This window comes from Falco naumanni, unplaced genomic scaffold (assembly GCF_017639655.2).
Source record: "Falco naumanni isolate bFalNau1 unplaced genomic scaffold, bFalNau1.pat scaffold_222_arrow_pat_ctg1, whole genome shotgun sequence".
NCBI lineage: Eukaryota > Metazoa > Chordata > Aves > Falconiformes > Falconidae > Falco > Falco naumanni.
In genome coordinates, this window is record NW_024427399.1 from 27501 (window position 1) to 40000 (window position 12500).

The following is a 12500-nucleotide window of genomic DNA, read 5'->3' on the forward strand; positions in this document are numbered from 1 at the left end:
CGCGCCCGCCCTGGGCGAGCTGACGGCCTCCCACGTCACCCCCGAGTCCGTCCAGCTGCAGTGGAGCGTCCCCGAGGGCACCTTTGACTCCTTCACGGTGCAGTACAGGGACGCCCAAGGCCAGCCCCAGGTGCTGCCCGTGGACGGCGCTTCCCGCACGGTGACCGTGCCGGGGCTGGCACCGTCGCGCCGCTACAAGTTCAACCTGTACGGGCTGAGGGGGCGGAAGCGCCTGGGCCCCGTCTCCACCGACGCCGTCACAGGTGAGGGGGCGTGAGGGACGCTGCTGACCACGGGTTTGCTGTGGGCAGGGGCTCGGTAGGACCCTGTGGGGTGTGTTGGGCCTGGTGGGACACGGGAAGAGCCGTTGGGTGGTGGTTTGGGGCTGGATCCATGGGTGGGTGCACGGGGGTGGGATGGACAAAGGGATGGGATTGGTCATGGGTGGGTGGGTGGGTGGGTGGGTGGTTCGTTGGATGGTTCGATGGGTGCTCAGATGGGTTTGTGTCTCTTTGGTTGATTGACTGCCTGGGTGGGAATGGGGTTGACTGGGTGAGTGGTGGGAGGATGGATGGTTGGATGGTTGGGTGGATGGGTTGAAATAGGCATGGTTGGATGAATGGATCGAGAACTTTCGAGGTGATTGGTTGGATGGATGGATGGATGGACGGTTGGGTGGATGGATGGATGGGTGGATGGATGGAATGCCATAGGGATGATGGATGAATGGGTGTTGGACTTCTTGGTTTTTTGGTTGGATGTGTTTGTGTCTTAGGGTGGATTGAGTGCCTTGGTGGTTGGGTGGGTGACTCGATGGATGGGTGCATGGGTGGATGGGGTGACTCAGTATGGTTGGGTGAATGGCTGCTGATCAGCTTGGGTGATTGCTTGAGATGTGGGAAATGTGGATGGATGGGTGGGGGGATGGATGGAACGACGTTCAGATGATTGGATGAACAGTTATCGAACTGAGTTCATTGTTTGGATGAATGGATGGATGGATGGAATGTAAGGATGAATGGATGATGGATTCCTTGGTTCATTGGTTGGATGGACGGCTGGACAAATGGACGGACGGATGGACGGATGGATGGATGGATGGATGGGTGGGTGCAAAGACATAGTCATGGCTGGATGAATGGAGGTTGGACTTGTTGGTCCGTTGGCTCAATGGGGCGATGGGTGGTTGGATGGGTTTGTGTCTCTTTGGGGGCTGGATGGAGAGAGCGATGATGGAATGACCAGGATGGTTGGATAGATGGATGGGTGATGAACTTCTTGGTTCATCGGTTGAGTTGAGGGAAATGTTGATGGGTGGATGGATGGACGGATGGATGGATGGGGGGATGGATGGATGGATGGATGGGTGGATGGGTGGATGGATGGACGGACGGATGGATGGATGGATGGATGGATGGATGGATGGATGCAATGCCATAGGGATGGTTGGGTGAATGGAGGTTGGACTCGTGGTTGGTTAGTTGGCTGGAGGGATGGATGGAGGATGGACGGGTGGATGTGGGCACGGCTGGACAGACGTGGGGACGCCGGTGGCTGACACTGTCCCCTCCGTGCGGCAGCTGCAGCCCATGCGGAGGAGGAACCGCCATCCGCGCCCGCCCTGGGCGAGCTGACGGCCTCCCACGTCACCCCCGAGTCCGTCCAGCTGCAGTGGAGCGTCCCCGAGGGCACCTTTGACTCCTTCACGGTGCAGTACAGGGACGCCCAGGGCCAGCCCCAGGTGCTGCCCGTGGACGGCGCTTCCCGCACGGTGACCGTGCCGGGGCTGGCACCGTCGCGCCGCTACAAGTTCAACCTGTACGGGCTGAGGGGGGCGGCAGCGCCTGGGCCCCGTCTCCACCGACGCCGTCACAGGTGAGGGGGCGTGAGGGACGCTGCTGACCACGGGTTTGCTGTGGGCAGGGGCTCGGTAGGACCCTGTGGGGTGTGTTGGGCCTGGTGGGACACGGGAAGAGCCGTTGGGTGGTGGTTTGGGGCTGGATCCATGGGTGGGTGCGCGGGAGTGGGATGGACAAAGGGATGGGATTGGTCATGGGTGGGTGGTGGGGGGGGGTGGGTGAGTGGGTGGTTGATTGGATGGATGGATGGATGGATGGATGGATGGAAGGATGCAAGGATGGAATGACGTAGTTATGGCTGGATGAATGGGTGTTGGACTTGTTGGTTCATTGGTTGGATGGGATTGTGTCTTTTGCTTTGATTGAGAGCCTTGGTTGGCTGGATTGCTGGATGGATGGATGGATGGATGGATGGATGGATGGATGGATGGATGGGTGGATGGATGGATGGATGGATGGATGGATGGATGGATGGATGGATGGATGGATGGATGGATGGATGGATGGATGGATGGATGGATGGGTGGATGGATGGATGGATGGATGGGTGGATGGATGGATGGATGGATGGATCGATGGATGGATGGATGGGTGGATGGATGGACGGAAGGATGGATGGATGGATGGGTTGATGTGATGATCAGTATTTTTGGATAAATGGATCGGTTGTGTTGGTTGAGATGTGGGAAAAGTAGATGGATTGGTCGGGGGATGGATGTGATGACATTCAGGTGTTGGGTGAAGGGATGTTGAAGTTAGTTGAATAGTTGGATGGATGGAGGGATGGATGGTAATTGGATCAGCTTGTGTCTCATGGGTGGCTGTTTCGTTGAATTCATGGAAGGATGGATGGTTGGGTGGATGGATGGGTGGATGTATGGATGGATGCAAGGATGGAATTACATAGTTATGGATGGATGAATGGATGTTGGACTTGTTGGTTGGATGTTGGCTCAGTGGGGCGATGGGTGGTTGGATGGGTTTGTGTCTCTTTGGGGGTTGGATGAAGAGAGCGATGATGGAATGACCGGGATGGTTGGATAGATGGATGGATGATGAACTTCTTGGTTCATCGGTTCAGTTGAGGGAATGTTGATGGATGGATGGATGGATGGGTGGATGGATGGATGGGTGGAGGGATGGATGGGTGGATGGATGGATGGGTGGATGGATGGATGGATGGATGGATGGGTGGATGGGCGGATGGATGGACAGACGGATGGATGGATGGATGCCATGGGGATGGTTGGATGGATGGAGGTTGGACTCGTGGTTGGTTAGTTGGCTGGAGGGATGGATGGAGGATGGACGGATGGATGTGGACACGGCCGGACAGACGTGGGGACGCCGGTGGCCGACACTGTCCCCTCCGTGCGGCAGCTGCAGCCCATGCGGAGGAGGAACCGCCATCCGCGCCCGCCCTGGGCGAGCTGACGGCCTCCCACGTCACCCCCGAGTCCGTCCAGCTGCAGTGGAGCGTCCCCGAGGGCACCTTTGACTCCTTCACGGTGCAGTACAGGGACGCCCAGGGCCAGCCCCAGGTGCTGCCCGTGGACGGCGCTTCCCGCACGGTGACCGTACCGGGGCTGGCACCGTCGCGCCGCTACAAGTTCAACCTGTACGGGCTGAGGGGGCGACAGCGCCTGGGCCCCGTCTCCACCGACGCCGTCACAGGTGAGGGGGCGTGAGGGACGCTGCTGACCACGGGTTTGCTGTGGGCAGGGGCTCGGTAGGACCCTGTGGGGTGTGTTGGGCCTGGTGGGACACGGGAAGAGCCGTTGGGTGGTGGTTTGGGGCTGGATCCATGGGTGGGTGCGCGGGAGTGGGATGGACAAAGGGATGGGGTTGGTCATGGGTGGGTGGGTGGGTGGGGGTGGATGGTTCGATGGGTGCTCAGGTGGGTTTGTGTCTCTTTGGTTGATTGACTGTCTGGGTGGGAATGGGGTTGACTGGGTGAGTGGTGGGAGGATGGATGGTTGGATGGTTGGATGGATGGGTTGACATAGGCATGGTTGGATGAATGGATTGAGAACTTCCTAATTGATTGGATGGATGGATGGATGGATGGATGGATGGATGGATGGATGGATGGATGGATGGATGGATGGATGGAGGGATGGATGGAGGGATGGATGGATGGATGGGTGGGTGGATGGATGGATGGATGGATGGATGGATGGATGGATGGATGGATGGATGGATGGATGGACGGTTGGGTGGATGGATGGATGGGTGGATGGATGGAGGGATGGATGGATGGATGGATGGAATGCCATAGGGATGATGGATGAATGGGTGTTGGACTTGTTGGTTTTTTGGTTGGATGGGTTTCTGTCTTAGGGTGGATTGAGTGCCTTGTGGTTGGGTGGGTGACTCGATGGATGGGTGGATGGGTGGATGGGGTGACTCAGTATGGTTGGGTGAGTGGCTGCTGATCGGCTTGGGTGATTGGTTGAGATGTGGGAAATGTGGATGGATGGGTGGGGGGATGGATGGAACGACGTTCAGATATTTGGATGAGTGTCTGTTGGACTGAGTTGATTGGTTCAATGGAGGGAGGGAGGGATGATGGACGTCTGGATTCATTGGTTGGATAGTTGGTTGGTTGGATGGATGGATGGATGGATGGGTGGATGGATGGATGGATGGGTGGATGGATGGGTGGATGGATGGATGGATGGGTGGATGGATGGGTGGATGGATGGATGAATGGATGGACGGATGGATGGATGGATGGATGGATGGATGGGTGGATGGATGGATGGACGGATGGACGGGTGGACGGGTGGACGGATGGATGGATGGACGGATGGACGGATGGATGGATGGACGGGTGGATGGGGTGGATGGGTGGGTGGATGGATGGATGGATGGATGGGTGGATGGATGGGTGGATGGATGGGTGGATGGATGGATGGATGGATGGGTGGATGGATGGATGGATGGGTGGATGGATGGATGGATGGATGGATGGATGGATGGATGGATGGATGGATGGGTGGATGGATGGATGGATGGATGGATGGTTGGTTGAATGGATGGATGGCTGGATGAATGGATGGATGGAGGGACTTGATGTTGATTGTTTCAGTGCGGGGATGAATGGTTGGATGGGTTTTGTGTCGTTTTGATGGGTTGACTGTCTCGGTGGTGGGGTGGTTGAATGGATGGATGGATGGATGTAAGGATGAATGGATACTGAACTCTTGGTTCATTGGTTGGATGGATGGGTGGATGGATGGATGTGTGGATGGACGGATGGATGGGTGGATGGATGGACGGGTGGATGGGTGGATGGGTGGGTGGATGGATGGATGGATGGATGGGTGGATGGATGGGTGGATGGATGGGTGGATGGATGGATGGATGGGTGGATGGATGGATGGATGGATGGATGGATGGATGGATGGATGGATGGATGGGTGGATGGATGGATGGATGGATGGATGGATGGATGGATGGTTGGTTGAATGGATGGATGGCTGGATGAATGGATGGATGGAGGGACTTGATGTTGATTGTTTCAGTGCGGGGATGAATGGTTGGATGGGTTTGTGTCGTTTTGATGGGTTGACTGTCTCGGTGGTGGGGTGGTTGAATGGATGGATGGATGGATGTAAGGATGAATGGATACTGAACTCTTGGTTCATTGGTTGGATGGATGGGTGGATGGATGGATGTGTGGATGGACGGATGGATGGATGGATGGATGGACGGGTGGATGGATGGACGGATGGATGGATGGGTGGGTGGATGGATGGATGGATGGATGGATGGACGGATGGATGGATGGATGGGTGGATGGATGGATGGATGGGTGAGTGGATGGATGGATGCAATGCCATGGGGATGGTTGGATGGATGGAGGTTGGACTCGTGGTTGGTTAGTTGGCTGGAGGGATGGATGGAGGATGGACGGGTGGATGTGGGCACGGCTGGACAGACGTGGGGACGCCGGTGGCCGACACTGTCCCCTCCGTGCGGCAGCTGCAGCCCATGCGGAGGAGGAACCGCCACCCGCGCCCGCCCTGGGCGAGCTGACGGCCTCCCACGTCACCCCCGAGTCCGTCCAGCTGCAGTGGAGCGTCCCCGAGGGCACCTTTGACTCCTTCACGGTGCAGTACAGGGACGCCCAGGGCCAGCCCCAGGTGCTGCCCGTGGACGGCGCTTCCCGCACGGTGACCGTGCCGGGGCTGGCACCGTCGCGCCGCTACAAGTTCAACCTGTACGGGCTGAGGGGGCGGAAGCGCCTGGGCCCCGTCTCCACCGACGCCGTCACAGGTGAGGGGGCGTGAGGGACGCTGCTGACCACGGGTTTGCTGTGGGCAGGGGCTCGGTAGGACCCTGTGGGGTGTGTTGGGCCTGGTGGGACACGGGAAGAGCCGTTGGGTGGTGGTTTGGGGCTGGATCCGTGGGTGGGTGCGCGGGAGTGGGATGGACAAAGGGATGGGATTGGTCATGGGTGGGTGGGTGGGTGGGTGGGTGGTTCGATGGGTGCTCAGATGGGTTTGTGTCTCTTTGGTTGATTGACTGTCTGGGTGGGAATGGGGTTGACTGGGTGAGTGGTGGGAGGATGGATGGTTGGATGGTTGGATGGATGGGTTGACATCGGCATGGTTGGATGAATGGATTGAGAACTTCCTAGTTGATTGGATGGATGGATGGATGGATGGATGGATGGATGGATGGATGGATGGATGGATGGTTGGATGGATGGATGGATGGATGGACTTCTTGGCTCGGTGGCTGGATGCGTTTGTGTCTTTTTGGGTGATTGAGTGCCTTGGTTGCTGGGTGGTTGTCTGGATGAGTGGATGGATGGATGGTTGGATGGATGGTTGGATGGATGGAAGGATGGATGGATGGGTGGATGGATGGATGGATGGATGGATGGATGGATGGATGGATGGAAGGATGGATGGATGGGTGGATGGGTGGATGGGGTGACTCACTATGGTTGGGTGAATGGCTGCTAAAGCTCTGGGTTGATTGGTTGAGTTGTGGGAAATGTGGATGGATGGGTGGGGGGATGGATGGAACGACGTTCAGATGATTGCATAAACAGTTATCGAACTGAGTTCATTGGTTGGATGAATGGATGGATGGACGGATGGAATGTAAGGATGATGGACTTCTTGGGTCATTAGTTGGATGGATGGATGGTTGGTTGAATGGATGGATGGATGGATGGATGGACGGGTGGATGGATGGATGGATGGATGGATGGATGGACGGATGGATGGATGGGTGGATGGATGGACGGATGGATGGATGGACGGATGGGTGGATGGATGGATGGATGGATGGACGGATGGATGGATGGATGGGTGGATGGATGGATGGATGGATGGATGGATGGACGGATGGATGGATGGGTGGATGGATGGATGGATGGATGGATGGATGGATGGATGGATGCAATGCCATAGGGATGGTTGGATGGGTGGAGGTTGGACTCGTGGTTGGTTAGTTGGCTGGAGGGATGGATGGAGGATGGACGGATGGATGTGGCACGGCTGGACAGACGTGGGGACGCCGGTGGCCGACACTGTCCCCTCCGTGCGGCAGCTGCAGCCCACGCGGAGGAGGAACCGCCATCCGCGCCCGCCCTGGGCGAGCTGACGGCCTCCCACGTCACCCCCCGAGTCCGTCCAGCTGCAGTGGAGCGTCCCCGAGGGCACCTTTGACTCCTTCACGGTGCAGTACAGGGACGCCCAGGGCCAGCCCCAGGTGCTGCCCGTGGACGGCGCTTCCCGCACGGTGACCGTGCCGGGGCTGGCACCGTCGCGCCGCTACAAGTTCAACCTGTACGGGCTGAGGGGGCGGCAGCGCCTGGGCCCCGTCTCCACCGACGCCGTCACAGGTGAGGGGGCGTGAGGGACGCTGCTGACCACGGGTTTGCTGTGGGCAGGGGCTCGGTAGGACCCTGTGGGGTGTGTTGGGCCTGGTGGGACACGGGAAGAGCCGTTGGGTGGTGGTTTGGGGCTGGATCCATGGGTGGGTGCGCGGGAGTGGGATGGACAAAGGGATGGGATTGGTCATGGGTGGGTGGGTGGGTGGGTGGGTGGTTCGATGGGTGCTCAGGTGGGTTTGTGTCTCTTTGGTTGATTGACTGTCTGGGTGGGAATGGGGTTGACTGGTTGGGTGGTGGGAGGATGGATGGTTGGATGGTTGGATGGATGGGTTGACATAGGCATGGTTGGATGAATGGATTGAGAACTTTCGAGTTGATTGGTTGGATGGATGGATGGATTGATGGATGGGTGGATGGATGGATGGATGGATGGGTGGGTGGATGGATGGATGGATGGATGGATGGATGGAATGGATGGGTGGGTGGATGGATGGATGGATGGAATGCCATAGGGATGGCTGGATGAATGGATGTTGGACTTGTTGTTTGGTTGGTTGAGTGAAGGATGGATGGATATCAGGAGGGAGGGCGGGAATGACGTTTGTTGAATGGAGGGATGGATGTTGGAGTTCTTGGTTGATGGCTTGGATGGGTGGGTGGATGGATGAGTTCCTGGATGAGTTTGTGTTTCTTCGGTTCATTGAATGTCTTGGTGGCTGGGTGGTCTACTGGAAGGCTGTTGGGTTGGACGGATAGATGGGTGGGTGGTTGATTGGAAGGATGGATGGACTAAGGGATGGGATTGTTATTGGATGGGTGAGTGAATGGATGGATGGTGGGAAGGGTGGATTGATGGATGGATGGATGGGCAGTTGACTTGCTGGCCGGCTGGATGGATGGGTGGGTGGATGCATGAATGGATGGACGGATGGATGGGTGGATGGATGGATGGATGGTTGGATGGATGGATGGATGGGTGGGTGGATGGGTGGATGGATGGTTGGATGGATGGATGGATGGGTGGGTGGATGGATGGATGGATGGTTGGATGGATGGATGGATGGGTGGGTGGATGGATGGTTGGATGGATGGATGGATGGGTGGGTGGATGGATGGATGGATGGTTGGATGGATGGATGGATGGGTGGGTGGATGGATGGTTGGATGGATGGATGGATGGGTGGGTGGATGGATGGATGGATGGATGGGTGGGTGGGTGGGTGGATGGATGGATGGATGGGTGGGTCGATGGATGGATGGATGGATGGATGGATTGCCATAGGATTGCTTGGAAGAATGGCTGCTGATTGGCTTGGTTGATTGGTTGAGATGTGGGAAATGTGGATGGATGGGTGGGGCATGGATGGAACGACGTTCAGATGATTGGATGAGCAGTTATCAAATTGAGTTCATTGTTTGGATGAATGGATGGGTGGATGGATGGATCGTTGGAATGTAATGATGAATGGATGATGGACTACTTGGTTCATTGGTTGGAAGGACGCATGGACGGACGGATGGATGGATGGATGGATGGGTGGATGGATGGGTGGATGGATGGATGGATGGAATGCTATAAGGATGGTTAGATGAATGGAGGTTGGACTTGTTGGTTCATTGGTTCAGTGGGGGGTGAATGGTTGATGGGTTTGTGTCGTTTTGATGGATTGACTGTCTTGGTGGTTGGATGGATGGATGGATGGATGGATAAAATGTAAGGATGAATGGATGCTGAACCCCTTGGTTCATTGGTTGGATGGATGGATGGATGGATGGATGGATGGATGGATGGATGGATGGATGGATGGATGGATGGATGGGTGGTTGAATGGACGGATGGATGGATGGATGGATGGATGGATGGGTGGATGGATGGATGGATGGATGGGTGGATGGATGGATGGATGGATGGGTGGATGGATGGATGGATGGATGGGTGGATGGATGGATGGGTGGGTGGATGGATGGATGGATGGATGGATGGATGGATGGATGGATGGATGGATGGATGGATGGATGGATGGGTGGATGAATGGATGGATGGATGCAATGCCATGGGGATGGTTGGATGGATGGAGGTTGGACTCGTGGTTGGTTAGTTGGCTGGAGGGATGGATGGAGGATGGACGGATGGATGTGGCACGGCTGGACAGACGTGGGGACGCCGGTGGCCGACACTGTCCCCTCCGTGCGGCAGCTGCAGCCCATGCGGAGGAGGAACCGCCATCCGCGCCCGCCCTGGGCGAGCTGACGGCCTCCCACGTCACCCCCGAGTCCGTCCAGCTGCAGTGGAGCGTCCCCGAGGGCACCTTTGACTCCTTCACGGTGCAGTACAGGGACGCCCAGGGCCAGCCCCAGGTGCTGCCCGTGGACGGCGCTTCCCGCACGGTGACCGTGCCGGGGCTGGCACCGTCGCGCCGCTACAAGTTCAACCTGTACGGGCTGAGGGGGCGGCAGCGCCTGGGCCCCGTCTCCACCGACGCCGTCACAGGTGAGGGGGCGTGAGGGACGCTGCTGACCACGGGTTTGCTGTGGGCAGGGGCTCGGTAGGACCCTGTGGGGTGTGTTGGGCCTGGTGGGACACGGGAAGAGCCGTTGGGTGGTGGTTTGGGGCTGGGTCCGTGGGTGGGTGCGCGGGAGTGGGATGGACAAAGGGATGGGATTGGTCACGGGTGGGTGGGTGGGTGGGTGGGTGGATGGATGGATGGATGGATGAATGGATGGATTTCTTGGCTCATTGATTGTATGGGTTTGTGTCTTGTTGGTTGATTGAGTGGTTTGGTCGTTGGGTTGTTGTCTGGATGAGTGGATGGATGGATGGATGGAAGGATGGATGGATGCGTGGATGGGACGACTCAGTATGGTTGGGTGAATGGCTGCTGAAGGTCTTGGTTGATTGGTTGAGATGTGGGAAATGTGGATGGATGGGTGGGGCATGGATGGAACGACGTTCAGATGATTGGATGAACAGTTATCAAATTGAGTTCATTGGTTGGATGAATGGATGGATGGATGGATGGATGGGTGGATGAATGGATGGATGGATGGATGGATGGGTGGATGGATGGATGGGTGGATGGAAAGTGGATGCATGGATGGATGGAAGGTGGATGGATGGATGGAAGGCGGATGGATGGATGGATGGGTGGATGGATGGATGGTTGGATGGAATGCCAGAAGGATGGTTAGATGAATGGAGGTTGGACTTGTTGGTTCATTGGTTCAGTGGGGGGTGAATGGTTGATGGGTTTGTGTCGTTTTGATGGATTGACTGTCTTGGTGGTTGGGTGGTTAAATGGATGGATGGATGGATGGGCAGATGGATGGAGGATGGACGGAGGGATGGATGGATGGATGGATGGATGGATGGAGGGATGGATGGATGGATGGGTGGATGGATGGATGGGTGGATGGATGGGTGGATGGATGGGTGGATGGATGGGTGGGTGGATGGATGGATGGATGGATGGATGGATGGATGGATGGATGGATGGATGGATGGATGGATGGATGGACGGATGGATGGGTGGATGGGTGGATGCAATGCCATGGGGATGGTTGGATGGATGGAGGTTGGACTCGTGGTTGGTTAGTTGGCTGGAGGGAGGGATGGAGGATGGACGGGTGGATGTGGCACGGCTGGACAGACGTGCAGACGCCGGTGGCCGACACTGTCCCCTCTGTGCGGCAGCTGCAGCCCATGCGGAGGAGGACCCGCCATCCGCGCCCGCCCTGGGCGAGCTGACGGCCTCCCACGTCACCCCCGAGTCCGTCCAGCTGCAGTGGAGCGTCCCCGAGGGCACCTTTGACTCCTTCACGGTGCAGTACAGGGACGCCCAGGGCCAGCCCCAGGTGCTGCCCGTGGACGGCGCTTCCCGCACGGTGACCGTGCCGGGGCTGGCACCGTCGCGCCGCTACAAGTTCAACCTGTACGGGCTGAGGGGGCGGAAGCGCCTGGGCCCCGTCTCCACCGACGCCGTCACAGGTGAGGGGGCGTGAGGGACGCTGCTGACCACGGGTTTGCTGTGGGCAGGGGCTCGGTAGGACCCTGTGGGGTGTGTTGGGCCTGGTGGGACACGGGAAGAGCCGTTGGGTGGTGGTTTGGGGCTGGATCCGTGGGTGGGTGCGTGGGAGTGGGATGGACAAAGGGATGGGATTGGTCATGGGAGGGTGGGTGGGTGGGTGGGTGGGTGAGTGGGTGGTTGATTGGATCGATGGATGGATGGATGGAAGGATGGAAGGATGAGTGGGTGGAATGATGTAGTTATGGCTGGATGAATGGATGTTGGACTTGTTGGTTCATTGGTTGGATGGGTTTGTGTCTTTTGCTTTGATTGAGTGTCTTGGTTGGCTGGATTACTGGATGGATGGATGGATCGATGGATGGATGGATGGGTGGATGGATGGACGGAAGGATGGATGGATGGATGGGTTGATGTGATGATCAGTATTTTTGGATAAATGGATCGGTTGTGTTGGTTGAGATGTGGGAAATGTAGATGGATTGGTCGGGGGATGGATGTGCTGACATTCAGGTGTTGGGTGAAGGGATGTTGAAGTTAATTGAGTAGTTGGATGGATGGAGGATGGATGGTACATGGATCAGCTTGTGTCTCATGGGTGGCTGCGTCGTTGACTTCATGGATGGATGGATGGATGGATGGATGGATGGATGGATGGATTTCTTGGCTCATTGATTGTATGGGTTTGTGTTTTCTTGGTTGATTGAGTGCTTTGGTCGTTGGGTTGTTTTCTGGATGAGTGGATGGAACGATGGATGGAAGGAT

The 12500-nt window shown here is 57.0% G+C and overlaps 1 protein-coding gene across 1 annotated transcript in view; it reads left to right on the forward strand.

The window, feature by feature from the left end:
* Window positions 1–12500, forward strand: part of LOC121082055 (tenascin-X-like) — a 39281-nt gene that overhangs the window by 20615 nt on the left and 6166 nt on the right. Inside the window, 9 exon segments of the mRNA XM_040581397.1 lie at window positions 1–263; window positions 1587–1828; window positions 1830–1875; window positions 3240–3533; window positions 5847–6140; window positions 7434–7495; window positions 7497–7722; window positions 9917–10204; window positions 11405–11698. The exon segment at window positions 1–263 is cut by the window's left edge and continues 31 nt beyond it. Of these exon segments, the coding sequence (XP_040437331.1) occupies window positions 1–263; window positions 1587–1828; window positions 1830–1875; window positions 3240–3533; window positions 5847–6140; window positions 7434–7495; window positions 7497–7722; window positions 9917–10204; window positions 11405–11698 (2009 nt within the window).